General features: G+C 57.1%; 1 protein-coding gene across 1 annotated transcript; it reads right to left on the minus strand.

Annotated features, from left to right (window-relative positions):
• Positions 1-2,260: 2,260 nt before the first annotated feature.
• PARVG (parvin gamma) lies at positions 2,261-23,584 on the minus strand. The gene is made up of 12 exons (XM_065888044.1): positions 23,524-23,584; positions 21,924-21,988; positions 20,503-20,605; positions 19,792-19,932; positions 18,847-18,962; positions 17,663-17,718; positions 14,843-14,865; positions 12,684-12,742; positions 12,394-12,462; positions 10,224-10,325; positions 2,844-2,916; positions 2,261-2,370 (listed from the first exon to the last, which is right to left on the minus strand). The coding sequence occupies exons 1-12, from the start codon at positions 23,582-23,584 to the stop codon at positions 2,261-2,263; spliced, it is 978 nt and encodes a 325-aa protein (XP_065744116.1).
• Positions 23,585-26,716: the final 3,132 nt, after the last annotated feature.

Here is a 26,716-nt window from a genome sequence, read left to right on the forward strand (position 1 = left end):
AGTTTTGACACATGTGGACAGTCACGTAACCACAACGATCATACATAGAACATTCCCGTCACCCCAAAGTTCCCTCCTGCCCCTACCAGGGTTTCGCCTTTTCTAGAATTTCTTGTAAATGTGTAGCCCTTTCTGCCTCATTTCCTTCACTTAGCCTAATGTTGTTGAGAGCATCCAGGCTGTTTTGTATCAACACCCTTTCCTCTTTGTCGCTAAGCAGAAGCCCATTATACAGACACATTCTAATTTGTTTATGCCTTTGCTGGCGATGGACATTTGGGCTCTTCCCAGTCTTTGGTTTTTATGAACAGTACTGCTAATCACGTCCAAGCCTTTGTGTAGACATATGTTCTCATTTTTCTTGGATAAATACCTAACAGCGAAATGGCTGGGTCATATGGTGAGTGTTTGTATCACTTTATAAGAAATTGCCAAAATGTTTTCCAAAGTAAATGTACCATTTTGCATTCCCACCAGCAATGTATGAGAATTCTAATTGCTCCACGTCCTTGTCAACACTTGCTATTGTCAGTTTTTCAATGCAGCCATTCTAGGGGGTGTAGAGTGAGATCTCATTGTGGTTTTAACTTTATTTCCCTAATGACTAATGGTATTGAAAATCCGTGTTAGTCAGCTCTGGCTACCATAATAAAAAACCATAGACTGGGTGTCTTTAAAAACAGACATTTACTGCTCACAGTTCTGGTATCTGGGAAGTCCAAGATCAAGGTGCCAGATGATTTGGTGCCTGGTGGGGGCCGTCTTCCTGGTTTGCAGATGGCCACCTTCTTACTGTGTCCTCACATGGCAGAGAGAGAGCTCTGATCTCTCTTTTCTTACAATGACTCTAATCCCATCACAGGGGCCCCATCCTCATGGTCTCATCTACACCTAATTATCTGTGAATCAGGAGGTAAGGGGATGTGGATGGCGGGTGGGTTGGAGGGAAGACCACTCTGAGACTCTCTCACACTCAGACACCAGCTCCAAGGGTTCCTTATGTCCCTCCCTGTAGGCAGGACATTCTCCACTCTCCAGCAGCTGGTCTGGCAAAGATGGCCCGGCCCCCTGCCCCAAAGCCCCTCCCCCAATCCAAGGCTGTCAAACTGTGACAACCCCAGACCTAGTAGGCTCTGTCCTCCACAGGGGCTTGGAGCTGGGAGAGCAGGAAGGAGCCCAGCACCAGCCAGGGTCCACCGCCCCGCCCTCCCCTGTGGGCCCTCCCTACCCCCAGCCCCACCCACCCTGCTTCCTCCAGGCTGGTGCCCATCGGATGTCAGCTCTGGGAATCCCTGTTCAATCCTCCCACAGGGACTTTAGCTTTGATAAATGTACGCAGCAAGTGCTGAGTCTCGCTGGAGAGAGACAGACAGACAGACAGACACACACACAAACACACACAGACACACACACACACAGACACACACACACACAAACACACAAAAACACACACACACACAGACACACACACACACACACACAAACACACACACACACGCACGCAGCAGCTCCTTGGGGACCGACTAGGAGACGATTTGACCCACTAATCAGCCACAAAGACGTCTTCTCTGTGACTTTTGGGCAAAGCTCACCATCGCGGCCATAGGGCTGGGCCTGGGCCACGGTTCCTCTGAAAAGTAACTGAACTGACTTTCCCGAGGGGCACAGCGGCCTGGTTTTGGAGCCACTTAGGGCTCCTGCCTCTGGAGGGCGATGCTGGGGCCACCACTCGAGAGGCAGGCGGGCTGCAGTAGCTGAGTGTGGGCAGGCGGGTCTCCGCCGTCAGGTCAACCCTGACACCTGAGGGGCGGTCCTGCTCCAGTGAAGGTCAGCACCGCTGGGCTCTTGGCTACCCCAGGGGTGGCCTCAGAGACAAGAGCCCCTCCCACACCCACCCTGTGGGGAGAGAGGCTGCGTGCGGAGCGGGGGGTCAGCTCATATTCATGTACATTTAGCGGGGCCCTTCCCAGGACAACGGCAGGCTCCCCAAATCCCTCCCAGAAATACATTTGTTAAAAGAAACTGAGCGAGGCCAGAGGTTGGCTCAGAACGAATCCACGCTTAGTGAGTTCAAAGATATTCAAACAGATGGAAAGAGCAGAGAGGGAAGGGGGGGCTGGGGCGTGCCGCAGACACACAGGATAAGAGTGGGAGGCCCAGGGGCTGGCTGGAAGGCGAGGAGATCCCTCTGCGGCCCTCAGGACCTCCAGCTGGGGCTGGCAGGCAGGCTCTAAGAAGCAGATTTTGGGGGCTGTGATGGTTAATTTGGGGATTCCAGGGGCTCCCCGTCCGTGCTTTCTTTCAGCTTGTGCTTGCGAAACAGGCCGTAGAGGACTCGCAGCGTGCTCTTGGTGTCCTTGTTCACGATGTCTGCGGGCCAGGGGAGAGCAGGGCAGGGTTCAGGCGTGGGCAGGGGGTGGCCAACCGTCCACCTTTGCCCGGGACCAAGGGGTTCCCTGGGACACAGGCCTTCAGGCTAAACCCGGGAGAGGCCCCTGCAAACCAGGACAGTAGGTCAAGCTAGGCCTGAGTCCAGGACCCAGCACAGGGCGTGCTACCTCCTTCTCCTCCCCGGCACCCTCTTGTGGGGTCCCCAACACTGCAACTCCTCCAGGCCTCAGCCCTCCGGACAGCCCATCCCCAGGGACCTCAGTCCCCCATCTCCTCTCCCCAGGACCATCCTCCACTGGCGTGGGTAGGGGCTGTGGACACAGTGCCCCGCCTAGGAAAACTCAGCAAACGCCAGGCAAGAGGCTGCACCAACACACGGCTGTCCCCACGCCCCGTGCCCCGCTCTGTGGCGCCCGCCCGAGGCTGGCTGCCCACGAGGGCCCTGCACTCACCTTCGGGGCTCACGGGGTGATTGAGAAGGTCTTCATCTTTCAGCAGCTCCAGGGCCAGGGACACGTTGTGTAGCTACAATGACAAGACCCCATCAGATGTCAGCACAATGACCCATTGTGCAGCAAGGAGGCCACCTCTAGTGGGAAAGGCAGTCCCTGAGGAAGGCACCCAGCCCAGGGATCAGGGAAGGCTTCCTGGTGGAGGTGACACCTGGGGGTGAGTCCTGCCAGGTGAGGGGACTAACCGGGGAAGGGAGCATGGGTTCATCCTGATCTCTTCCGAAGCAGCCCCAAAACCCGTGAGCAACAGAGACTCCCTCAGGAACAGAGAGCTGAGTTCCATGGGTAAAGCACTGATGAGAAGACCGACGTTCAGAGTGGCCACGGGGCTCATCCGAACTCACAAGACGGAAAGTGTCGGAACCGGAGGCCTGCAAAGCAGACCGGGGGCTGGAGGAGCCACCTCTACCCAGGTGCCTGCCCTTTGTGCCACCCCTCTGCCTGGGCTGGCGCCTGAGACACGGCTCTCAGCACTGAGAATTCCCCGGGCCAGACTCAGGCCCACCCAGGTTCGGATCCCCGCTCGGTCCTGGGGAGCCTCGAGCAAGTCCCTTGGTGCCTCGGGCCCTCCACTTGCTCCCTGCAAAGTGGGGTCTCCACCATCTCCCCCAATACAGGACCCTGGGTGACGGGACCTGGGGAGCCCCATCAGCCCTCGGCTCAGAGCAGCCCCTCTGTTAGTGGAGCCCTGCCTTTTTCACAGCTAGTTTCTCAGACCCCACCGAAAAGACCCCTGCCCTTCTCCTTGGGACAGCAGGCTGGTGTGGTAAAAAAGAGGGCGTGGGGCAAGGCAGGACGAGGCAGGGATAAAGCTGGCTGGGTCCCCGGCTCACTGGCGCCTCAAGCAGGTCCTTCCTTCAACGGTCTCAGGCCCACCGTGCTGACTGGATGTCCCAGACTGGTGGCCAGCCGTGCTGGTCCCTTCCCTCCCCATCTGCCGACCATACCAGCCCCAAAGCCCGCTTCACACAGGCCAGGCAGTTCCCATGGCAACCTAGCCAGGGGCCCAGAGACCCGGCTGGCAGAGCAGCAGATGAGCCAGGCCCATCCGAGGAGGCCGCCCTGCCTAGGCCGCCTGCAGTCACCTCCTGGTGGGTCTGGGCAGATCTGGGTTAGATGTCTGTGCACCCACCCCACTAGGTCACAAGTCACAGGTCAGACAAGGCACATGTCCTGCCTGGGCCTTTGTCCCCTCATCTGTACAAGGGGAATAGTGCATCTTCCAGAGGCCTTTCCAAGCTGCCGTGTAGATCCAAGTGTGATGGTGGACACAGGATTGGAACCACAAGGCAAGACTTGAACGTGGAATAATAAAGGCAGAGCCAGGGCTTCCCTGCAAATTCCAGCTGTCCGGGCTCCTACAAGGGTTGGGAAGTGAGGCGTGTAGGAGGGCCTGAAGCCCCTGAGACAGAACTCTGTCTGAGAGGGAAAGGGGCAGGTCGCAGTCCTGGTCTGAGGGCACAGGGCAGGGTCAGGGGGAGCATGTTCCGCCCACGCCAAGGACTCCTGCCGCATCCCGGGCAAGGGGCCAGAGTCCTCCGTGGCAGCTGGTGGCCGTGCGGGGACCACGGGGATCTGGAAGGCAGCGAGCAGAGCCCTTCTCCAAGGGGGAGAGTTGATGGAGCATCAGATGGACAGAGGCACTGAGCTGGGTCCAACATGCAAGAGAGAGAGTGGCAGAGGCTGGGTCACCGGCCCAGCAGGGCTGGCCCCTCTAGAGCCCGTCAAGAAGAAGAAACCAAGGCTGTCACAGATGCCAATGTTCCCAAGCAGGTGAGACACACCCATGTGGATGTCCAGACCAGGTGGAAGCAAACCTCAGAGTGAGGGGCTAAGACCTCCACTGCTCGTCCCGTGCTTTGTCCCCAAGTCTTCCCCCGACTGGAAAATGAGGGTTACAACTGTTGCTATTATTCTCATTCTCACCATGAACACTATTGACAGGGCGCACAGAAAGTAAATGTCAGAGTGAGAACGAGACACCCAGGCTGGCTTCCCCCGCCTCGCAGCCCTGCCTTTGATGCGCTCACCCTCTAAGCCCGCATCCCCACAGCGTGGTCCAGGGTGCAGAAAGCCAAACAGCTTTGGGAAACGTTGGCTTCGACAAATTTATATGGAAATCCCCGACTGCAGGACTTCTCAGAGCCTTGAATATGTCTTGGTGTGTCATGAGCCTTCGAGACTGTGCATTTTCCCAGGTGACTTGACCATAGGATCCATTTCTCACACAGCGGCTCACGGGACCAGTGTCTTGGAAAGACTTCCTTCACTTATTTAAAAAATAGTTATTGGGCTTCCCTGGTGGCGCAGTGGCTGAGAGTCCGCCTGCCGATGCAGGGGATGCGGGTTCGTGCCCCGGTCCGGGAAGATCCCACGTGCCACTGAGCGGCTGGGCCCGTGAGCCACGGCCGCTGAGCCTGCGCGTCCGGAGCCTGTGCTCCGCAACGGGAGAGGCCACAACAGTGAGAGGCCCGCGTACCGCAAAAAATAAATAAAAATTATTGAGCATCTACTATGCGCTGGCCACGCAACAGGGGCAAACCCAGACCCACTGCCTGCCCTCGTGGAATGTGAGAATTGCTGCCATCAACTAGGGCGGTGATCGCACTTGTTTCTATGGGTCACACTCCTCGGTGATGCCCAGTCTGACCAGGAGCAGCTGCCCCAGGCTCCAGCCTGATCCCACCACGCTCCACCCAAAGCATCAGTTTTCTTCCGCGCACAGTTTGAGATGATGAAAGTATGGAGCTGAGAGAAGGTTACGACCCAGAAGGATGCATTCAAATCGTCCCGGGGAGAAGTAATTGCATGTAGGAGGAAGCCAGAGATTCTTGGCCCTGCGCTTTCATTTCTGCAGAGAAAATGACCGCCTCTCTCCTCCACCCGGATGCCTCTTCCCTCAGGGAACGGCAACCTCACGTAGAAGCCATCGGCAAAGAAGGTCTGATAAGGAGCAATTCAATGGCCAGAGGCCACGCTGCAGAGAAAACAATTCCTCGGGAAAGGCCGCAGTTCCTGCGCTCTTCTGCTAATGACTTCCTCGGCATTTTTATTACACATTCCTATGGCTGAGGTTTCCTACAATAGTCCATACAAATGCATCCTTGGGGTCTGAGCTGAGAGGCTGCTTCTTTTCCTCCACATAGATCGTGGCTCATCTTTGGAAGCCGGTCCTGAAGCCTGTTCTGAAGCCGGTGGAGTTGGCAGGCTGCCTGCACACAGGGGCCTTGGAAGTTGGGATGTTTGTCCCTGGCTTGTAACTAACTAGGGGTTGGAGGTGAGCAAATAGTGATCACACCTTGACATCCCATTACTCAGGTGTGACATCCCCAACACCTGAGTAACAGAGAGGGGACCCCTGTGCTGCTCTGAGCCCCTCATCCCCAGGGGGCCCGCGTGTGACCTGCCCGTCTCCAGCCTCCCACCCTCATCACACATGGGCCTCCTGCCTTGTGGATGAAGGTCAGTGCCACGGTCTCAGCCTCACTCTGACCCACCTAAGCCCCCCGTCCCCGCAGCTCCGGGCGAGCCTCCAGAAGCCCACCACCCCACCCCCATCTCCTATGGGGCTCCCCCTGGCTCCCCCGGAAGGACGCAAGGAGGCGGCTCTGGCTTTGGAGACGTACAAGCCTGGATGCCAGTCTGACCTCGACCCAAACTAGTGGTGCGCTCCTGACCAGCTTACTAGCTCTCTCTGAACTCAGTTTCCCCAGAGCAAAATGGGGATGGGGAATAGTTCCTACTCAGAGACCCGATGTGGGGAGGAATTAGCAAGTTCATCCAGGGAGGCAAGCGCCTCCCCGGGCCCAGTTCTGCATCGTCTCTGCACCACACAGCACAGGGCTCTCCCGCCTCTGCACCAAGGCCGCAGGGCCTCCTCTGGCCAAGAGGATGAAGAGGAAGTGACAGCACCCCAGGTCTGAGCCTGCACCTTGTGTGTTCTGCTTTGTCTCTGTGTCCCTGCGGTTGCCGTGAAAAAACCATGCCAGGCTCACTGCCAGTCCCAGGAGGAGGACGAGAAGCACACGGCACAGAGCTGGACCGCCCCAGTGACCCCAGCCTAGATGGCCTGACGCCCAGCCCATCCCGCACGAGTGGTGGAGCCCAGCCAAGCCTAGAGCAGCCAAACCCAGCCGACCCGCAGATCCATGAGAATGAAGGATCGCAGTTTTAAGGCACTGGTTGTCTGGGGGGTTTGTTACACAGCATGTCCGTGGCAATAGCTGGTTAATACAGTACCTGGTGAAGGACGAGAACTTAGGAAGTGTTGACCACTGTTTCTACCACCCCTAGAGCTACAAACACTGCACTGCTCTAGCCTGTTTGCTTCTCAGCTCTTGGGAATCTGAGTCCCAAATCCATCTTCGAGTCAAGAGCCCCCCTGCCTCCTGGGAAGGTGGAGATGATGCCCACAAAGATGGTATCTTCCTGCTGCAAAGGGCGAAATGTGGGCTGAGGGTTGGGTGGCCAGTCCTGGTGTCAGACCTGTCACTGAGTAGCTGGATGGCCCTGGGCATGTCCCAAAGCCTCAGTTTTCCCCTCTGTAAAATGGAGATACAACCTTGCCCTGCCTCCCTCGCAGGGGTATGGAGTGAGGGAGAAGTGGGGTAACGGGCCAGGTGAGGCCGGAGGCAGGTAGGAACTCCAAGAGAATGTGAGAGTAGCCGTGGTTCGGGGCCCCATAGGATGCCCAAGAGCTCAGAGGGGATAAGGTGGTCAGAGCCGGCCACCCGGCTAAGGGGTTGAAGCAAAGCAGGAAGCAGGATGGGCCTAGAGAACGGCCTGGGGAAGGTCTGGAGACGCCAGAGGCCCGGGCCGAGTAAGGAGCAAAGGCGGGCAGTGAGGCTGCGGCGGGGGTCAGGCAGGCGGGGAAGGCGGGCCTGGCACATTCGGCAGGGGACCGAGTAGGTCAGGCTTGCGGCCAGAAGCAGGGACAGACAGGGCTGCGGATATGTGGGGGCCAGGCAGAGATCGAAACTGGAACTGGGCCAGGGTCAAGGGTGTACAGGCTCACCCCCCAACCCCAGGCAGGCCTTGAGGTTTGAACCAGCCCCAGGGCCATGGGCACATCAAAGGGGACAAAAATCTTTCCTTTTCCCAGAAACTCCCCAAGGCTGGCACTGGGAACCAGCACCCAGCCCTGCCTGGTGTCCCGTCTCTGGAGGGGTGAAAGGGTGCCCTCCTACCCTGGGTTGCCGCTGAGCCGTCCCTGGGACCCTGGTGCAGACAGAGAGAAGCTGGCCACCCGGGGTCCTGGGTGGGTCTGGGGAACCAGGGACCACATACCCCTGTGGTCTGAGGGGTGGCAGGGCAGGGGCTGTGAGCACATTTTAGGGACAAAAAGCCTGAGGTGCAGGCAGAGACCAGAGCCCTCCGCCTGGACTAACGCATCCATCTCCCAATCAGCCCCCCAGACTCCAGGGTCCACATGGGAACTCCTGACCCCCACAAGGCCAGAAGCCCTGCCACATCTGAGCCTTGGCTGACTCTGTTCCCTTCCCCTGGGGGTGCCCTCCCTAGTTAACGCTGCGAACCAAGCCCTAGACAATTTCATGGCCACCTCTCACACAAGGCCTCTCCTGACTGCTGCAGATCCTGCTAGCGACGCTTTCTTTCAGGTCCTGCACCGGCCCACCCACCATGAGCCAAGGCACTTCATCACAGCCCTAGAATACCATACATCACTGAGAGTCCAGCGGGTGGAGAGTGAGCGGTCCTCAAAAGCAGGAGCTGTGTTGGACTGTCTTTATGGCCCACGGGGCCTGATACCAAGAGGACCTCAGAAAATGATGGATCCGGTACATGGGTGAATGGGTGGGCGGACAGGTAGATGGATGGATAGGCAGGTGGATGGATGGATGGATGGAAGGATAGATGGTCAGGTAGATGGATGGATGGATGAGCAGGTGGATGCATGGATGGATGGATGGATGGATGGATGGATGGATGGATAGATAGATGGGCAGGTGGATGGATGGATGGATGGGCAGGTGGATGCATGGATGGATGGGCAGGTGGATGGGTGGGTGGATGGATGGATGGATGGCAGGTGGATGGATGGGTGGGTGGGCAGGTGGATGGGTGGGTGGATGGATGGATGGATAGATGGATGGATGGATAGATGGATGGATGGGCAGGTAGATGGATGGGTGGATGGATGGATGGATGGATGGATGGGCAGGTGGATAGATGGGTGGATGGGCAGGTGGCTGGATGGATGGATGGATGGATGGGCAGGTGGATAGATGGGTGGATGGGCAGGTGGATGGATGGGTGGATAGATGGATGGACGGATGGATGGATGGATGGGCAGGTGGATGGGTGGATGGGCGGATGGATGGATGGGCAGGTGGATGGATGGGCGGATGGATGGATGGATGGATAGATGGATGGATGGGCAGGTGGATGGATGGGTGGATGGATGGATGGATGGATGGGCAGGTGGATAGATGGGTGGATGGATGGATGGATGGATGGGCAGGTGGATGGATGGGCAGGTGGATGGATGGGTGGATGGATGGATGGATGGATGGGCAGGTGGATAGATGGGTGGATGGATGGATGGATGGATAGATGGATGGATGGGCAGGTGGATGGATGGGCAGGTGGATGGATGGGTGGATGGATGGATGGGCAGGTGGATGGATGGATGGATGGATGCGCAGGTGGATAGATGGGTGGATGGGCAGGTGGATGGATGGGTGGATAGATGGATGGATGGATGGATGATGGATGGGCAGGTGGATGGATGGGTGGATGGATGCGCAGGTGGATAGATGGGTGGATGGGCAGGTGGATGGATGGGTGGATAGATGGATGGATGGATGGATGATGGATGGGCAGGTGGATGGATGGGCGGATGGATGGATGGATGTGCAGGCAGGTGAATGGGTGGTTGAAATGCGTGGATGAGTGAATGAATAAGTCAGTGGATAGGTGTGAGGGTCTATGGGTGAGGCTGGTGGATGGATGGGCAGGTGGATGGATGGGCAGGTGGATGGATGGGTGGATGGATGGATGGGCAGGTGGATGGATGGATGGATGGATGGATGGGCAGGTGGATAGATGGGTGATGGGCAGGTGGATGGATGGATGGATGGGTGATGGATGGGCAGGTGGATAGATGGGTGGATGGGCAGGTGGATAGGTGTGAGGGTCTATGGGTGAGGCTGGTGGATGGATGGGCAGACATATGGACAAACAAAGTTTCCCATCACCCTTACTTCACCTGGAAGTGAATAAATAATGACTGATCATGCCAATTTCCTAGATCTGTCTACCTAGAGGTAGACCCCTGAGGAAAATCTTTGGAAAACTTACCATTTCCGCAGGAGATTTGGGAGTGAGATAGAATTCCTTCAAGTGCAGGAAGAAGCCTTCCAGTTGTCCAATCAGCAGGAGTAAGATGACTCCATCTGCAAACTACAAAGGAGGGAAGGGGAGGCAGATAGCCTGGAGGAGCCCCTCTGCCTTTCACAGGCTGTGTGACCCTACGGAAGTCACACAAGCTCTCTGAGCCTCTGAGTTCCTTTTTGAGAAACGGGGACGACACCTGACCTCACAGAGTTGTTGTAAACAGCAGCAGGTATAAAGCAGTTATTGGTTGCCTAGCACAGAGCATGCGTTCCATAAAATGAGCCCTTTTTACATTTTCTGTAAAATAGCTTCAAATCATTTTTTAAACCACACACTGTTCCATGAGCTACAGAAGCCCAGGCGAAAACAGAGTTAAGTGTAAAATAATTCCATCAGGAAAAGGCAGAGACAGCACACCGGGCTCATTTTGCTGGCTGCCACATTTGTATTGGTCTGTTTTGTCTGTATGTTCAGAGATAAAGCTGTCACCCTAGCACCAGCACATCATATGCTAATATAATCGTATTCAATCTCTTCAAAGACACAAAACACAAGATTGAATGTTGGAGGAAAAGCCACCACGAGAAGTCCTTAATGGAATTTCCTCATATTAGGTCTGTTCTGATGCTATTAGTTTGGCATATTCCCTGGTAATACCACCAAAATACCAGGGACTTTAATATCCCCTTTTATCCAGCAGTCGAAATACCATCCTCACATGTGCCATTATTCTGCAAACGTCATTGTTTTACCAAGGGAGAGATAAAGATGAAACGGGTAGAATGTAAACCTAAGAAATCATCTTGTTCACTCCCACATAAAATACAGTAAAACCACAAATGTATTGTTTACTACGCATAGACAGTGCGTCAGGTAATACACAAAATACCTGGATGCTCATCATCTCATTTCTTACTCACAGTTCTCTGAGGTTGGTATCCCTGCACCCATTTTAAAAAAAAGAGGAGCCTGAAGTTGAGAGAAGTCCAGGTCCAAAGCCACACAGCTAAGGTGGAGGAGGTGTCCTCAGAGCCCAGGAGCAACACGTACCCATCTGCTATCTCCACCCTGCAGTGTCACCACACCACGTCACACGCAGACTTCTCACGTGGCCGCCGTGCGAGGTGGTGATGGAGCACAAACTCTGGCCTCAGCAACCTGGGTTCAAATCCCAGGTCCACCAGTTAATCACTGTGTGACCTTGGACAAGTTAATTAACCTCCCTGGGCTTAATGTCCTCATCTGTAAAGTGGGATAGTATCAGTTCCCACCTGAAGAGTCTGTTGGGAGGAGTCAGTGAGTTAATGTACGCAAAGCACTTTGCTCAGGGCCGGGCACGTGGTGAGGGCTGTATCGGCTTTAGCTACCAGGCACAGGGGTATAGCTACCCCGTTCCCCGCTGGCTAATGTCAGGCTGTGCCTGAGACATCAGCAGCTCCAGTGACCAGACCTGACCTCACCACCTGGCCCCAGTCATGCTGTGTGAGCAAAACCCACGTGGCCCGACCCCTGCACCACCACGCCCAGTTAACGCGCCCAGGGTGTAGCAGGCTCCATTGCTGCCCTGAAGGCCCTGGGCCGGCAATTAGCTTCACAGCTCCTCTGCGCCCCGCCGTGTTGAGGGAAACCACAGGGCACAGAATCCTCGTGGGAGGCCACGACCCACTGGGGAAGGCTGACCTCCTAAGACTCTGTTCCCGCCCCAGAACAGTGGGCTGGGCAACTCAGGGAGTCCGCAGACACGGGGCTGTGTCGGCACCTACAACCCCTCCTGGCACACAGCACAACCTAATAAACGCTGCGAGCGGATGCACTTAGGGGAACCTCACGTGCTTTGAGTCTTGGGGTTGGATAGACCAAGATTAATTTTGAAAACAGCTGAAAAGTGGTTATTTTACAATGAAAAGTAATAACAGCGTAGACAAACCCCGAGATCCCCACTTCACAGGATCCCCGTCGTGCCCCTGATTGGCAATACTGCCTACCGGCAACATCCCCATTGGAGAGGAGGACCCCAAGGTTCCAAGAGGTGACACACGCCAGGCCACATAGGATGGGCCCAGGCTCCCAGTGCCCTGTGGAACCCCCTCCCCATGCCCCTTCCCTGCCCCAGACCCTGCAGTTGAGTCCCTACCTGGGTGTCCAGATTCTGCACAGACAGGCCCAGGCGGTCCAGCTTCTGGTTGACGAAGTTCACTATGGCCTACCCAGGGAAGGACAAAGGCCCCAGGTCCCCAGCTCGGGTTTGCGATCTTCCCACTTGGGGTCACAAAAAGGCCCCCGCGCGGCACCCGGCGCACAGCAGGTGCAGAGTGGGGACCCGATTCCTTTCCCTTTGCCCCACCCCCACCCCCGGACTCAAGGCAGGTGGGCGGTGGGTGGGCGGGTGGCAGGAGGTACTCTTGGAACTTTGACTTCTCTTACCTCTTTCACAGCGTTCACTTTCTCCGGAGCCAGCTTAAATAATTCATCAAAGACGTCCTCTGCAGACAGATCCATTAAACATCTCATTACGATGCTATTACCTTTGGGCCAAACAGGGACTTTTTTCCACCAAAGTGTCTCAGAATAACCAGTCTCGAGGGAGATGTAGTTTTATCTCATGGTTCTTGAATTAAAGAACAGGTCTGGGTCAGAGTCACTGCTCCCCTGGCTGTGTGGCCTGGAGAGAATCGCCTGCCCTCTCTGTGCCTTGTTTTCCTCCTCCGTAAAGTACGGCTGATAATAACCACTAGGTGGGATGACTGTAAACATCCAGTCTGGGGGCAGATAACACACTTGTGATGGTGGCTGGGCACAGAGTAGGACTTAAATAAATGGTCACCCTTCCTGCTGCGGACACCATCCCTTCCTCTGGGAACTTGCCCTGCTTCCTGCTGGTTCCCTGCTCCACCCACAAGCCCACGGGAACTGCCATAGGTGGCTGAGCAGGGACCAGCCCCGCACTGACTCTTGGCCCAGCGGTCTCCTCCACAGCGTTTGTGGATTGGCAGAATAAGGGCACCCAGCGCTCCCAGAGAGTCTGAACTTCGCTACAGTGCACAAAAGACCAGCGCCCTCAGTAGCTGAGTCATGCCCATGGGGCTGCATCTTAGCAGCTCCGGCCACGGGTCCAGCCTCAGAGGTGCCAAGTCCTCAGACTAATGTCCTTTTCCCACAAGCTGCATTCCTACTTTTCTCAGCTATTCAGCTCTTCACCTTCCCCTGGGGAGAATGCTCTTGCAGGCACTGAATACCCAAACCGAGTAGAAGAATTCCCCTCTTGATTCTGCCAATCAGCTGCTGTGTGACTCTGAACGAGTCACTTCACCTCTCTGTGCCTCAGTTCCCTCATTAGTGAAGGGGGAAAAGCAGCGCCAGATAGCATCATGCACGTTAAAATGCCCCATAAACCAATAAACATGGTGGAAACACCTGTGGTCCCTCCCAGACCCCCCCTTGGCCTGTGGTCAGTGAAATTGTGTCCCTGAAGGAGCCAGGAAATCAGAGGCCAATGTGCACGCGGATGTCACAGGCCAGAACAGGATGGACGTGCTAGAAATGGTTTTAAGGAAGCCCTTTTCCATGGCCCTGCCCCTCACTGTGTGACCCAGCTTCATGCAGCCCCCTAACAAACACTGCTCCCTGGGCAACCCCTGTGTCCTCCGGCTGCCCCTCCACACACACACACACACACACAGCCATCCGACCAGCCTCCCTCGTGCCTCCCCTCTCCTCCCTTTCCCCACTCAACCTTTCTCAGCCCCTGTTCTCAGAAGCCCCTCGCAGGTCACTATTTCCTACTCGGCAGGTGAGAATCCCTTGCCCATACAGCTCTTTGTCCCAAGTGGGTAAGGTTCAAGGAGGAAAAATAATGTTAAGATGGATGGATGATGAATGGATGGGCTGGTAGATGGATGGATGGATGGATGGATGGATGGGTGGGTGAATGGACGGATGAATAGATGAATGGATTGGTATATGGATGGATAGATGGATTGGTATAAGGATGGATGGATGACCAACTGGCCAGGCAGACTGACTAAGGAATGAATGAATGAAGAAGGAAGGCTGGGTTAATCACTTGATTGGTGAAGATCTCTGTCGCAAAAGTAGCAGCTAAATTAGTGAACAATCACTATTAAGCACTTACTCTGTACTAAGCACATTCACAAGGTATCTCTTCACCCTCACCACCATTCTAAGGGGGGGGGGGGTGCCATTATTAATCCCATTTTACAGATGAGGAAACTGAGGCACAGACCGGTTCAGACACTTGCCCAAGTTCACGTGGCTAATAAATGGGGGGATTAGTGTTTGAACCCAGGTTGCTGGCTCCAGAGCCCACACACTGAACACTCCATAGTTGCTGCTGATGGGAATTATAAATCTCTCTACCCATACGAGCGGTATCCTAAGAAGGAACAGCCAGATCCATGCACGGACAGACAGAAGGAGGGACAAACGGACAAGAGGGCTCGAGATACACACAGCAGACCACAAAGGAACCGTGAGCACACCCAATGATCAACCTGTCATCATGACACGTTTGTCTCCACACGTATCCAGCAGGAAAAGATTCCCTAAATTAGGAAAGTACTCACTCGAATGTTGGTCCTTGTCTGTGCTACAGGGAAAATCGTAGGGGGGGAAAAAAGGAAACACATGGTTAAAAAAAACATCCTCAAACCTGTAATCTCTTCATATGACAAGACCCGGCAGTGGGAAGGTTGACAAAGAAACTGGGCAGCTGCTTTCTCCTGGCAGCTCTGTAAGCAGGCAGGGCCCTCGTGAAAAGCAAATGGCAAACGAGGTTCAAACCTTCCCCCGAGGCTCCCACACCTAGAAGTGTCTGGATTGTGTCCTTTTCGCGGTTGCTGTTTTAGTTTGCGGGGGGCATATTACACACACAATAAACACACACACATCCTAACTTTAGAGCTGGTGCATGTTTACACATGCACACGCGTGTGTAATCACCACCCCCAACAAGGCACAGAACTTTCCTAGCACCCCCAATGTGCTCCCCCATCCCATTGCACCCCACAAAGGTTACCACTGCTCTGATCTGTCTAGTCGGCCTTTCATTTTGTCTGTTCGTCTATGGAATGAAATCGTATGTACTCTCTAGTGTCTGGCTTCTTTCACTCCCTTTTTATTGTTTTTGAGTGGTTTTTCTTTGACTTCGTTGCTAAATTCTCCGCCCCAGCACACCTCCTAGAAGCAAGGTTCTGGGCCCCAAGTAGGCCGAACTCTCCCTGGAGAGCCGGGTGGCCCCTCCGTCCGTGGCCCTGGGGGGTGGAAAGGGCAGCCTGAGACCCAGGGCTCAGCACGGGGGCAGCTGCCAGGAGGGGCACACGTCCCTGTGCTGCCCTCACAGGCATTTCCGAGCTCATCAGAGGCTGAGAAGGGTGATTTTAGGGCTATGAAGGGAGAAGGGGTGCAGCGCCCGTGACCGCTAATTGCACCCTCCCTCTCAAGTTCCCCAAACACGGAGCCTGAAGCTTCAGCCTTGACAGGGCCCCGTGCAGAGCTGCTCAGCGGCTGGGTGACAGGGAGGTCATTTAGCCTCCCAGAGTCGGGGTGGGGCTGTGGTGGTTCGAGGGGGGGGACAAGCCCTCCTCCCAGGGTGACCTTGGGAGGGTAAATGGGCCGACGAGTGCACGGGCCCCGCTGGCAGGAGGGACCAGCAGCGGTCTGCTTCCTCCGCCCTTGGCCATGCTCGGCTCACCGCCTGGACCACAGACCTTGCCGTCATCGACTGGCAGAGTTTTGAGCCCTTCCCCCTACCCCATCCGCAGTGAACACCCAGGAGCCGTAGACCGTAAGGACCTCAGGGCTGGGAGCGTACAGGAGGGGGAAGGTCCCCTCACCTACATCACCTATAACTCTCACAGCAGCCCCAACAAGTAGGCACGGGTCCCCCTTTATCAGAGGCGTGAAGAAGCTCAGAGAGGGGGAGTGACTTGCCCAAGGGAACACAGCTCAGACATGGCTGATCTGGGATTTCAGTCCAGGTGGGGCTGGCTGCCCAGCCTGTGAGCAGAAGAGAACTGAACTCACCCAGCTGGGGTTGCTGAGGAGAAAATGGGTTAAGGGAGCTGAAACAGCCCAGTGCTCTGCACACAGCAGGCCTTCAGTAAGTGTGAGACCGGAAAGGAGAATCCACAACTTTCCTTCAAAAGGAGCCCACTCTCAGACCAAAACAGGAAAGACCTTTGGCCCAGACCGAGGTGGGCTGCGAAGTGGGGATGCCAGCCAGCCACATGTGGCAGGGTCTGGAGAAATACCGCCCGGCAGGGAGAGCCAGGGCCCCTCCGCGGCTCTTGCAACTTTGCAAAGATGAGAAACATTCTGCCTGTGCCCAGTCAAGATTCTACAATTCACAGGGCAGGACAAGCATCCCAGGGGCCTGCAGCAGGGCTGGGCTCCCACCCAGGGAACGGGGCAGGGACCTGGGCAGGTGCCCGGAAGTGTGAGCCTACAGGGGGCAGCAGGGAGGGACCCTTGGCTGGGCCAGTTACAATCTCCAACGAAAGGGAGTCCAGGAATGCAAGACGGCCATGTCTCCCTGGAGAGACAACGCAGCAGGGGTGCTGGAGGGCTTGGGTCGGGGATACGAGGTACATGTATGGTTTCCTTTACCACCCAGGCAGTCAGGAGTTTAGTCCGTAGGCCAGCCTGGTCCCGCACTGCTAAGGCCCTTCTAAAGGTTGAACTGCGGCCTGCAGTTCAGAGACGCCTAATGGGACCCCCTGCTTCTCCCAGACCCCAGGACTCTGTGGCTCTCTTGTTGCAGAGCGCACGTGCCCGGCCCTCGTCCCGATGTGAGTGTTTCCGGCTCTGCCATGAAGCACATGCTGTGCAGGTGGGTGTCGAGGCAGAGGGGAGAGCTCATTGGCTGATCGACCTCTGGTGTCCTGCGTGCGAGGACAGGCGAAAGGCCGACAGCTGGCTGACCCGGGCACTCCAGGTCCCAGCCCCACCCCGTACACAGTAGGTGCTCACGAAGCGCCGGTGGTATGAGTGAGCCCTCTGCGCCCTTGCCTCCTGGCACCGGTTGTAAGTTTCATGCCCAGCCGCAGGATCTCCCCGCCACCGATGAGGGTAAGGCTTCCTGGCAGCACCCGGCTCCGGGTGTTAGGAAACCAGCCTGGGGTTGGGGTCCAGAGAGCCCAGTCTCCGGGTCCCTCCTGGCCCCCAGTGCCTGCAGTGGGACCTCATGACCGAGGGCCAGAGCCCTTTCTGCCCCCAGCTCTTCCTGTGTTGCCGGGCTTTGCGGAGGGTGGAGGGTGAGCCCTGCGAGGGCCGGTGCAGGCCCCGCAGCAATTAGAGCGGTGGGCAGAGTGAGGGCCCCTCCCAAGAAGGTCAGGCAGGTCTGCCCCGCCCCCGGCCCCAGGCTCCGCCCCTGGTCCCTCCCTCACCCGCACTCAGTGAGTTGCTCCACTGACATCTCCGATTTCAGGCCACTCTTGGTGCTCTAGGAAAGAGAAAAGGGGACGGAAAGGGGGAACCACAGAAAATTCTAGGACCACGCCTGCCACCAGAGGCCAAAGCAGCCCCGAGGGACCCAGTTTACTCTGCCTCATCCACTCCTCAAGGGGGCCTCCTGGGCAGCCCTCACCACTGGGGCCAGCTTAATTGTCCCTCTTCCCACAGGCCTTGAGCCCCACGAGGATGGGGACCGCGTCTGCCTCGTTCCCCAGGTATCCCCAAAGTCTGCCCAGCGACTGGCTCACAGGGTATCAATGGACCCGTGTTCATCTGAATTACAAATGAATGAGTGGGTGGGCGCGTGAGTGAACGGGTGGGTGGGCGCGTGAGTGAACGAGTGGGTGAGTGCGTGAAGGAATGAAGTCGCCTCTGATTTACATACGTGTAGACAAAGCCAGGACACTGCTCAGTGGAGAATTCAAGTCAATTCTTTTGAGCAATAAGAGAGCCTTCTCCCGAGTTTGGCTGGCCTCGTGTTCTGTCGGGTGGGTTAAAGGGAAGCCAGCTGCTCCCCAGGTACCCAGGGGCTGGGGGAGGGGAGAGCGGAGAGCGGAAGCAGGTGGGGCCTGTTTCTGGTGCCCGGGGTCTGTCTGAGAGAGAAGGCATGGACTCCCGGGACATCAGCTACGGCAGAAGTCCTGCACGTGCTAGACAGGGAGCACCCCGTGGGTGGAGAGACCCAGAAAGGTCCCTGGAACCTTCATCACAGCCATCTGTCGAGGAATGAGACCATCACGGTGAGAGGGCAGTGGCTGTGGCCCAGTGGTGTGAAGACTCCAGAAAGGCCGTGAACAGATGGTCACTTATGGCCCGTGTGGTTGCCGTCAGCCGGGACCTTCGTGATGCCTCAGGTAGGTGCCGTCTGCTGAGTAAGTGGGACTGGCCGGCCCACACAGACCTCCTCGTGGCCTCACTGGACTCAGCATCTCCCGCCCACAGCTCCAGCCCAACCCCCCACTGCTGTCCTGGTGGGATTTGGTGTTTCTCATGGCTCCCTGGAACTCACCCCAGTTCAGTCCCCGCCCCGTGCAGCAGGCCCCCACCCAGGGTGTGGCGATACGGCCCCGAGATGTTCAGCCAGCAGGCAGGCATCCTCCGGCACCCTGAGCTTTACCTCCGTGATGATCACCTCCACCTTGACGTTGGGCGGGAGGGACAGGTCCGGCTGGAAGCACTTGGCCAGGGCCACGAGGAGATGCAGGGTGGCCAGCAGATCCTTGTTGTAGATGCCTGGGAGGGGAGGGGGCACAAGGTCAGAGCCCTGGGGGACGACCAAACCTGGGGCCACGTGGTGGGTTCCTTATCGTCACAACCACCCTCTGCGGGCCAAGGAGCTCTGTGTCCAGCCTTCAGGAGAGCAGAGGTCCGGAGATCTACATTTGGAACCTAAAAATAGTCACACTTTGCCCCAGTCATCCCTCTTCTGCAAGTACAGCCCAAGGGCACAATCTACCCTGTGGTCGGGGATTTTAACACACAGATGTTCACTGCAGTGCTGTTTAAACAGCTAGATGTCCTACAGCAAGGCCCTGGGTGAACAAATTGTTAGATTTAAGTTGAATTCGACCTGATTCGGGGCCAACATTACAAACATCAATTATTGAATGTGAGACTTGCAGTGGCGAAGGTAGTGGCAGGGGACCCAACAAAAACCGGGTTTGAAAACTGTTACATCCTCACCACCCGACCTTGGTGAAGCTATTCAGTGTCTCTTGGCCTCGGTTTTCTCATCTGAAAAATGGGGAAGATGTAGAGGTTGGAATGGCAGGAAATCATACCAAATGGTCAACGGGGTGGGGCTTTGCACACTCTCGTTTCTTACGAGCAGGCACTGCAGAGGCAACTTAGCTAAATTAATGAAGCAGGACGGTTAGTGCCCCTCTGACGAGGTGGATGAGGGCGCGTGTGTGATGCTCGGAACGCAGTAAGCCGTGGCCGCATTATGGACAGGGCTGCGTTTTATCACCCTTGTTCTGTGCTTCAAGGCAGCACCCCCCACAGCCCGAGTAGAAGGCTGGGACTCTGCCCCCCCACCCTCCCTGACACCAGCCCCACGCACTCTCCACGCTCCACCGGGCCTGCGGCTCCTCCACCTGCAGGCTCTGGCCGGCGGCCTCCAGGACCACGGCGAGCTTGCGTCTCTGGCTAGCCGCGGTCAAGGCGATTTCCTCCACGTCCAGCTTGACTCCAGTCAGCTTCTCTGAGGGCAGGGGAAGGAGTAAGAGGGAGAGAGAGGGTGGGAACAGCTGGCCGGGGGGGACAGTTGGGGCCCCTGCCGGGGACCCACAGCTAGTCTGCTTCCTCCAGGGAGGCAGGGTGCTGCCCTTCCTCGTGGGCCACGCAGGCTGCATGATGGGGTGAGCTCGGCCCCGGGCCGACCTCACGTTGACCATTCCTGTGCCCCCCACCCCCAGCCTCCCACACATCAATGCGTTCCTCATTCCTGTGGGGCAGGGTGGCCCAGTGGTTAAAGCCAAGACCCCTGGCTCCCCTACTTTCTTCACGGTGAGACCTTGGACAAGGTACCAGGCCTCCCAGAGCTCAGTTTCCTGGTCTGTAAAACGGGCATAGTCACAGGACAGAGTTGTTCTGAGGATTAACTGCACCTGCTCCGTGGCAAGGGCTCAGGAAGCCGTAGGTCATGGGACGGTCCTGCAGCCAATCTGCCAAGGGCACCGCAGAGGGCACTGGGCAGGCCCCAGGCTGGTCCAAGGGGAGTCGGGACCACCCAGCCCTCCGGGACTGCCCAGCTTTGGAAGCAGCCACTTACGGAAAAGGTGGTGCAGGATGAGTCCGTCGAAAATATCCTCCTCCAGGCTGCGGACCACGATGTGCTCGGGCAGGAGCTCAGCATTGATCCACTCCATCAGCACCTGTGGGCCCCGAGTGACAGCTGGCCCGGGGCCACTCCTCACCCGGCCTCTCACCAGGCTCAGCTCTGCCCTCCTCCCGCCAGTCAACTCCTACCCGTCCTTCAAGGCCAGGAAAAGCATCACCTCCTCTGGGAAGCCTGCTCTGATCTCCCAGGCTGAGTCAGGGGCCTGCTCCGGGCTCCCGAAGACCTGGCCACTACGGGCTATTGTTTGTTCTGTGTAAGGTTTTGGTAATACATGGGCGCTGGTGTCCCGCCCCCTCCCGCAAACTGCAGCAAAGGCCGAGGGCTGTCCCTGGAAGTCAGAAGTGCAGAGAAGCAGCCCCCCATCCCTTTAAGGGAGCAGCCCGAGCTACACGGGACTTGGTGGATAAACACCCCAGCTCCTCTGCCCCAGCAGGAAGACTCCAAGGTGCCCGCTCCATGCTGGCTCCCAAAGGTTCCCAGCCGGCTTGAGCTCCGTCAACCGTCACCTGCTCCATCACCCACCCTGGGCGTCTCCTTCCCACCTGTCTTACGTCCCTGCTCCCCTTCCTTGTCTCCTGCGATTACCTCCCAACTCAATATTTGCACCTGAATCTTTAGTTCAGGATCAGCTTCTGGAGGAACCCAGACTAAGATGAAGTGTCAGCACGCCGCCAGGTTTTCCTCTGTGTCCCAGGGCGTAGCAGAGGGAAGAGGAGATGGGGGGATGGACAGAATGGGAGGGAAGAAGAAAAGGATGGAAAATGGGCCACAAGTCCTCTAGGGGGTCAAATGTGGTGCAGGCCAGGAGGCCTCCTTGGAGGAGGCAACAGAAAGGCCCCACGGAGACTACAGAAGTAGGGCAGAGGAAAATGGAGGTCCCAAGCCTGTGTCCAGCTGGTCCTACAGTCAAGAAGAGTACCAAGAAGTGGGTGATGCATGCCTATACCTGCCCACTTCACCAGCTGTCCTCTGCCCTGGGCAGCTGGGCCAGAGAAGGGGCACGAGATTGGGGGCCAACAACCTGGGTCAAATCCCAGCTCTGTCACTGGCCAGCTGTGTGTCCCCCACAGGTCAGGTCACTTCTCCGAGCCTCACTATCTCTCCCTGGGATGCAGGTGACAACAGATCCCTCTCCACTGCCGTGAAGTTTGCTGGGATCATGTACGTAAAGGCGCACGGTCGGTGCTCAATAAGTATCCCTTCACGCAGCCTCTCAGCAAGTCCCCCAGGGGCCGGCGGGATCGCCACCCACCAGCCTGAGGTCCAGGAGGGGAGGGGGTGGGCTGCGGTCCCCACCCCAGGGAGACAAAAAGACTCCTCTAGAGAAAGAGGGTCAGAGAAGGATGCCACACCTTTTGCAGTTCTTCAAGTTTGGGATCCTTCCTGGAAGTGGGTGGCAGGAACTTCTTCTTTTCTCCTGGAAGCAGAGATGAGCATATGTGCCTGGGGACCCTGCAGGCCGCCCCCAGAGCTGGCACCTAGACCACAAGAGGAAGTCGGTCGCGATGCTTCACACACACACACGCACACGCACACACACGTGCATACAAGTTCACTCACACACACACCTGCACACACATGTACACACGCACAGATACAGGCACCCACACACACAGACACACGCAGTCATAAACACACAGACACACACACACACACACACACCCTGAGCACCAAACATCCAAAGAGATTGATTCCCCGGACACACCTCATCCTCTGCACCTCTCTTCCTTTGCCCATGCTCTTCCAGCCTCCCCCCAATGCCCTTCCCCTCCCCACATTTCCCTCATGAACACCAGCTCATCCTCAGACACTGCAGCATCTGTATTTTGGGAACATACTTAAAGTCGAAAACTATTTCTTGTCTATCCGGAATTCACATTTAACTGGGCATCCTCTGTTTTACCTGGCAACTCTACTCACATACATAAGAAGGAGCCACGGCTCAGATGAGCCCAGATTCCCGGGCTCCAAGGGGCCAGGACAGAGTCCACCGGCATCTGTCCGGCTCCCCCGTGTGGGCATGACACTGAGGCTGCCAGGCTCGTCCTATGAGCCCCAAGACCTGTTTCAGCATCTCCTGCAAGTTTAAGAACCTCAGAACACACAAGGGTCGGGGCCAAGGGGGACCGCTGGAATCGAGTCCCAAAGGATGGGGTGGGAAACTGAGCCACCAAGTGGGGCAGCCTTGCCCAAATCCACAAAATGCCTTGCCTCTGTGTTCACGTGGCCCAGCTGGAGACGTCTAGACGTTCTGAAAACCTCTGTGTACCACCCAGCCCCGTGTGTTCTGACGAGAGGAGGGCGGGCCCTTGACAGACGCTTGGGGAGAGAGCGAGCAAAAGCGTGTGAGTGGCTGTGGCCCTTCCCTGGAGCAGATTTCTTGCCACTCGGAATCATACCATGTTCCAGCTCTGCCGGCCAGAATTCTAAGTATCTCTAAACCAACTCTAAAACAAAAACTAAATATTTTTTCAGATCACGAAGCCCCACCACCCGAACTGCAATTTTCCTTATGATGTTTTCCAACCTGAAACCACTCATAAGCCGAGAGCGCCAGTTAACGGAGCCGGCCCCGCGACCCTGGACTTGGTGCTCTGCTACGTTACCCCCTGTGCCTCAGTTTCCTTGTCCGTCAAAAGGAGGCAAAAACACCCATCCTCGGAGTAATAGGTGAGATGCTGTGTATAAGAAGTTCTCAGCACAGGCCCAGCCCAGAGTGGGCACACACAGCAATCAGTATCCTGATTGGAGATGTGCGGTTATGTGGGAGACAGGGATAACTCTGTGGAAGGTTCCAGAAGCAGGGGGTCAAGTATAAAGCAGGAGGCAGAGGCAGAGGCTGGACAGAACCGGTTGTCCAGCTGACAACTTAGCAAAGCAATGCAGTACCCAGCACGGCTTGTTCGGTTCTTACAATGCAGATCCCGCCCCCATCCCCCGCCGGCACGGTACCTTGTGAGAGTGTCCCCCCGGCCGCTTGGTCCACCCGGTTGTAGAGAGACTCCGGCTCCATCACTGCCTTGCCGGCCCTGGGGACGCAGGAAACAGGACATCACCCTCCGAGTCACTCTAAACTCACTTTGTGTGTCGTTTCCTCCAGACCAGGAGGCACAGGGAGAGAGAGGGTGGGAGCTGACTTTGGAGGGACAAGTCACTGCGCTGCCTGGGCAAAGGGACGGGGCCCCTGGTGAGAGGGAAGCTCGGAGCCGATCCCTGCGGGACACAGGTGCGGAGAAAGGCAGCGACTGAGGTCTCGACCTGGGCAAAGGCTTGGCCGGGAGATGGGGTCCTTGGTCAGGTGCAGGGCGGCCAGCCCATGGCCCCACTACAGCACACGGGAAGCCCACCCAGCCTGGGCAGTAGGACCAAGGGAGCAGCCCACTTCTCAGAGCTTCATGGATCTAGAAGACCCTCGGGCTGAGCTCCAGGGGGAAATCTGGGCGGGCCGCATGGAGCTGCTATGGTTGGTTGCGGTGAACACACTGATGGGTGACATCTGCAGACCAGGAGCTCCTGCGGGCGCGGGGTTGGGGGACGGCAGGCCTGTCCTCTCTGGGCCCTGCGCCTGAGTCGGGGTGACACAGAGAGGCACCGCAGACTGTGAGTGAGTGGACGGGACTGGGGTGCAGGCTGGGCTCTCAGGGGGTGGCCTGGCCCTGCCTGGCCCCAATTCTAAGCGAGGTTCTCCACAACGGGGCTTGTCACCCCGGCCTGTCGTGGTGGTTTGGGGATCTCTTTGCTCGCCAGGAAGGGCCAGCATTCCCAGAGCCCACAGGTACCCTTCTTCGTCCTTGCCGGGGGCAGGGGCCAGGCTCCCACCGGGCCCGGCAGATTCAGAACCTCCTTCCTGGTCCCCTGGACTCACTTCCTCTCCTGCTCGGCTGAGGGCCCTGCCGTCCCACTTTCTCTCCTGCCCCTGGGTCTTCCCCAGCACCCCCAACCCCAAGCGGACATTTGGGGCAGGGCCCTCATGCAGCAGAAGCTGGTAGTCAGCTCCAGCCCCGGGGAGGCCTGGCTGGAGCGGCAGGGCGCAGAGCTGCGGAGACACGGAAGCATTCGCAGGGCTGTAGCCACCCTGTCACGCTGGCAGCCAGCCTGGGGACACTGGGGCACTGGCTCCGTCCTGCCCTAAAGTGTGGGAGCGGGGAGAACACAGCCACTGGGCCAACTCCATCCCCTGTATTCCCAAGCTTCCTTTTGGAGGGCATTCGGTTCACAGGGTGTGGCCAGAGGCGAGGAAAGAACTTGGCCTGGGGGTTGAGGGATTGGGTTCCAGGCTGGCACCTCCTCATTCTGGCTGTGTGACTTTGGGCAAATACCCTCCCCTCTCTGGTCCTGATATTTCCTTACAAGGAGGGGCTGGACTCGATGCTCGCCAAAGGCAACTGAGTGGACGCAGAGCTGGGAGCGGCCTCCAGCCATCAGCAGCCCCGGGCAGCCCCTTCCCTGACCTGGGCCTCTGTTTCTTCATCTGGAGACTGGGGCTTGCCTTTCTCTCCCCAACACATCGGATGAAGCTTAGGGGAGATGACAGGGTGGAAAGGGGGACTCTTGGCCTGGCTACACGAGAGGTGGGCCAGTGCCCTTCTGGCTGTCTGGGCCTCTGGGGCGGGAGGGACGGCCGCCTCTAAGCCTGGGTGGCGAGAGGGCTGCCTTGCAGGCTCCCTCCCGGTGGCGGCTCAGCTAAGCCTGTGCTCTCTGGGCTCCATTTCCACGAGGCCCCTCGGAGCCCTCCCTCCGTGTGAGCTCAGGCGGCCGAGGCGGCCGAGCAGAAAGCCCCAGAGGCGAGGACTCACCTGGCTGCTTCCTCCACGCCAGGGAACGAAGATCACGGAGCGCAAACAGGTTCCGGGTTCCCTAGGTCGGCGGGGGCCCCGCAGGGGCAAGAAGCTCACTTCCTCCAGGGCCTGTGGCTTCTGCCGGGCCTGCCGGGCCGCGTCTGCAGGGAGCTTCCTCCTTGCCGGGGCCGTAGGGCCTGATGCTCTGAAAGCGAAGCCGCTGCAGCCCCACCGGAAAGCTCTGCCCCTGGGGCCCAGCCACACCTCCTTCTCTCCCTCTCGCCTCCGCGGTACGCAAACCAAGCCAGTTCCTGAGGCCAGAGGCTGGGAGTCGGTTTCCCCCAGGCCCACCATCAGCAGACTGTCAGCTCTAGCTCCCCGCCCCCAGCCTCTCTCCTGGACCACGCGGGAGCCTCTACTAGCTGGACTCGCGTTGCCAGCTCCACTCACACCCCACCACCCACCCAGGAGTTGCTCTCCACAGGCGACCAGAGGACCCACTTCACATCCCAACTCGCTCAAAAGCCGTCAGTGGTGTCCAACAGCTCTTAAAATGAAATCCATATAACTGATTCACTTTGTTATAAAGCAGAAACTGACACACCATTGTAAAGCAATTATACTCCAATAAAGATGTTAAAAAAAAAAAGAAATCCAGTCTGCCCAGCTCAGCCCCTAGGTCCCCATGTGACCCGCCAGCTACACCTCCATCCTCATCTCGTATCCTCTCCCGCCCTCACGCCCTCCCAGACACACTGACAACCTTTCTATTCCCTGAAAGTGCCACATACCTTCCTTCTTTGGGGTCTTCACACTCACTGTGCCCTCTGCCTAGAAGCCCCTATGTCAGCTTCTAAAATGGCTTAGTTCGCATTGTTATCATCAGCTTAAGTGCCTCCTCCTACAGGAAGCCTTCCCTAGCTGCCTTATCTAAAAAGTAGATCCCCTCATGATTCTTTACCACAGCCCCGTTAAGGTTTCCTTTGTCCCAGTGCCTAGAGAAACGCCTGGCACAAAGGGGGCTCAATGGATAAATATTGATGGCTACAATCAGGAAGTCTTTCCAAAGGGGAAGTGGGCTTTGACGGATGTATAAGAGCTTGCCAGTTGAAGATGGGTAAGAATGTTCCAGGTAGAGGGAACGTGCAAAGGACTAGAGGAATTCCAGAAGGAGAGATCCCAGGACAGCGGGGCAGACTCAAGCTGATCTCTAGAGCTTGAATCTTCATGAGCCAGGCTGAAGTCGTGAGTTTCCATAGCGACAGGTGACAGTGCTGGGTGACCGGAAGCTAACCACCCCTTCTCTGCAGACAGATCCTGCAGAAAAGGGGGCAGAGCAGATGAGAAGCGTGCAAGCAGGAAAGGGT

Source organism: Phocoena phocoena, chromosome 11 (assembly GCF_963924675.1).
Source record: "Phocoena phocoena chromosome 11, mPhoPho1.1, whole genome shotgun sequence".
Lineage (NCBI taxonomy): Eukaryota > Metazoa > Chordata > Mammalia > Artiodactyla > Phocoenidae > Phocoena > Phocoena phocoena.

Excerpts from the sequence above, each read along its gene's own strand:
- PARVG (XM_065888044.1), bottom strand. The coding sequence starts at position 23,584 with ATGGAGCCGGAGTCTCTCTACAACCGGGTGGACCAAGCGGCCGGGGGG. Across the intron at positions 21,989-23,523 it reads CGGGGGGACACTCTCACAAG|GAGAAAAGAAGAAGTTCCTG; the intron begins GTACCGTGCCGG and ends CTCTGCTTCCAG. Across the intron at positions 10,326-12,393 it reads TGCAGAATCTGGACACCCAG|TTTGCAGATGGAGTCATCTT; the intron begins GTAGGGACTCAA and ends CCTCCTTTGTAG.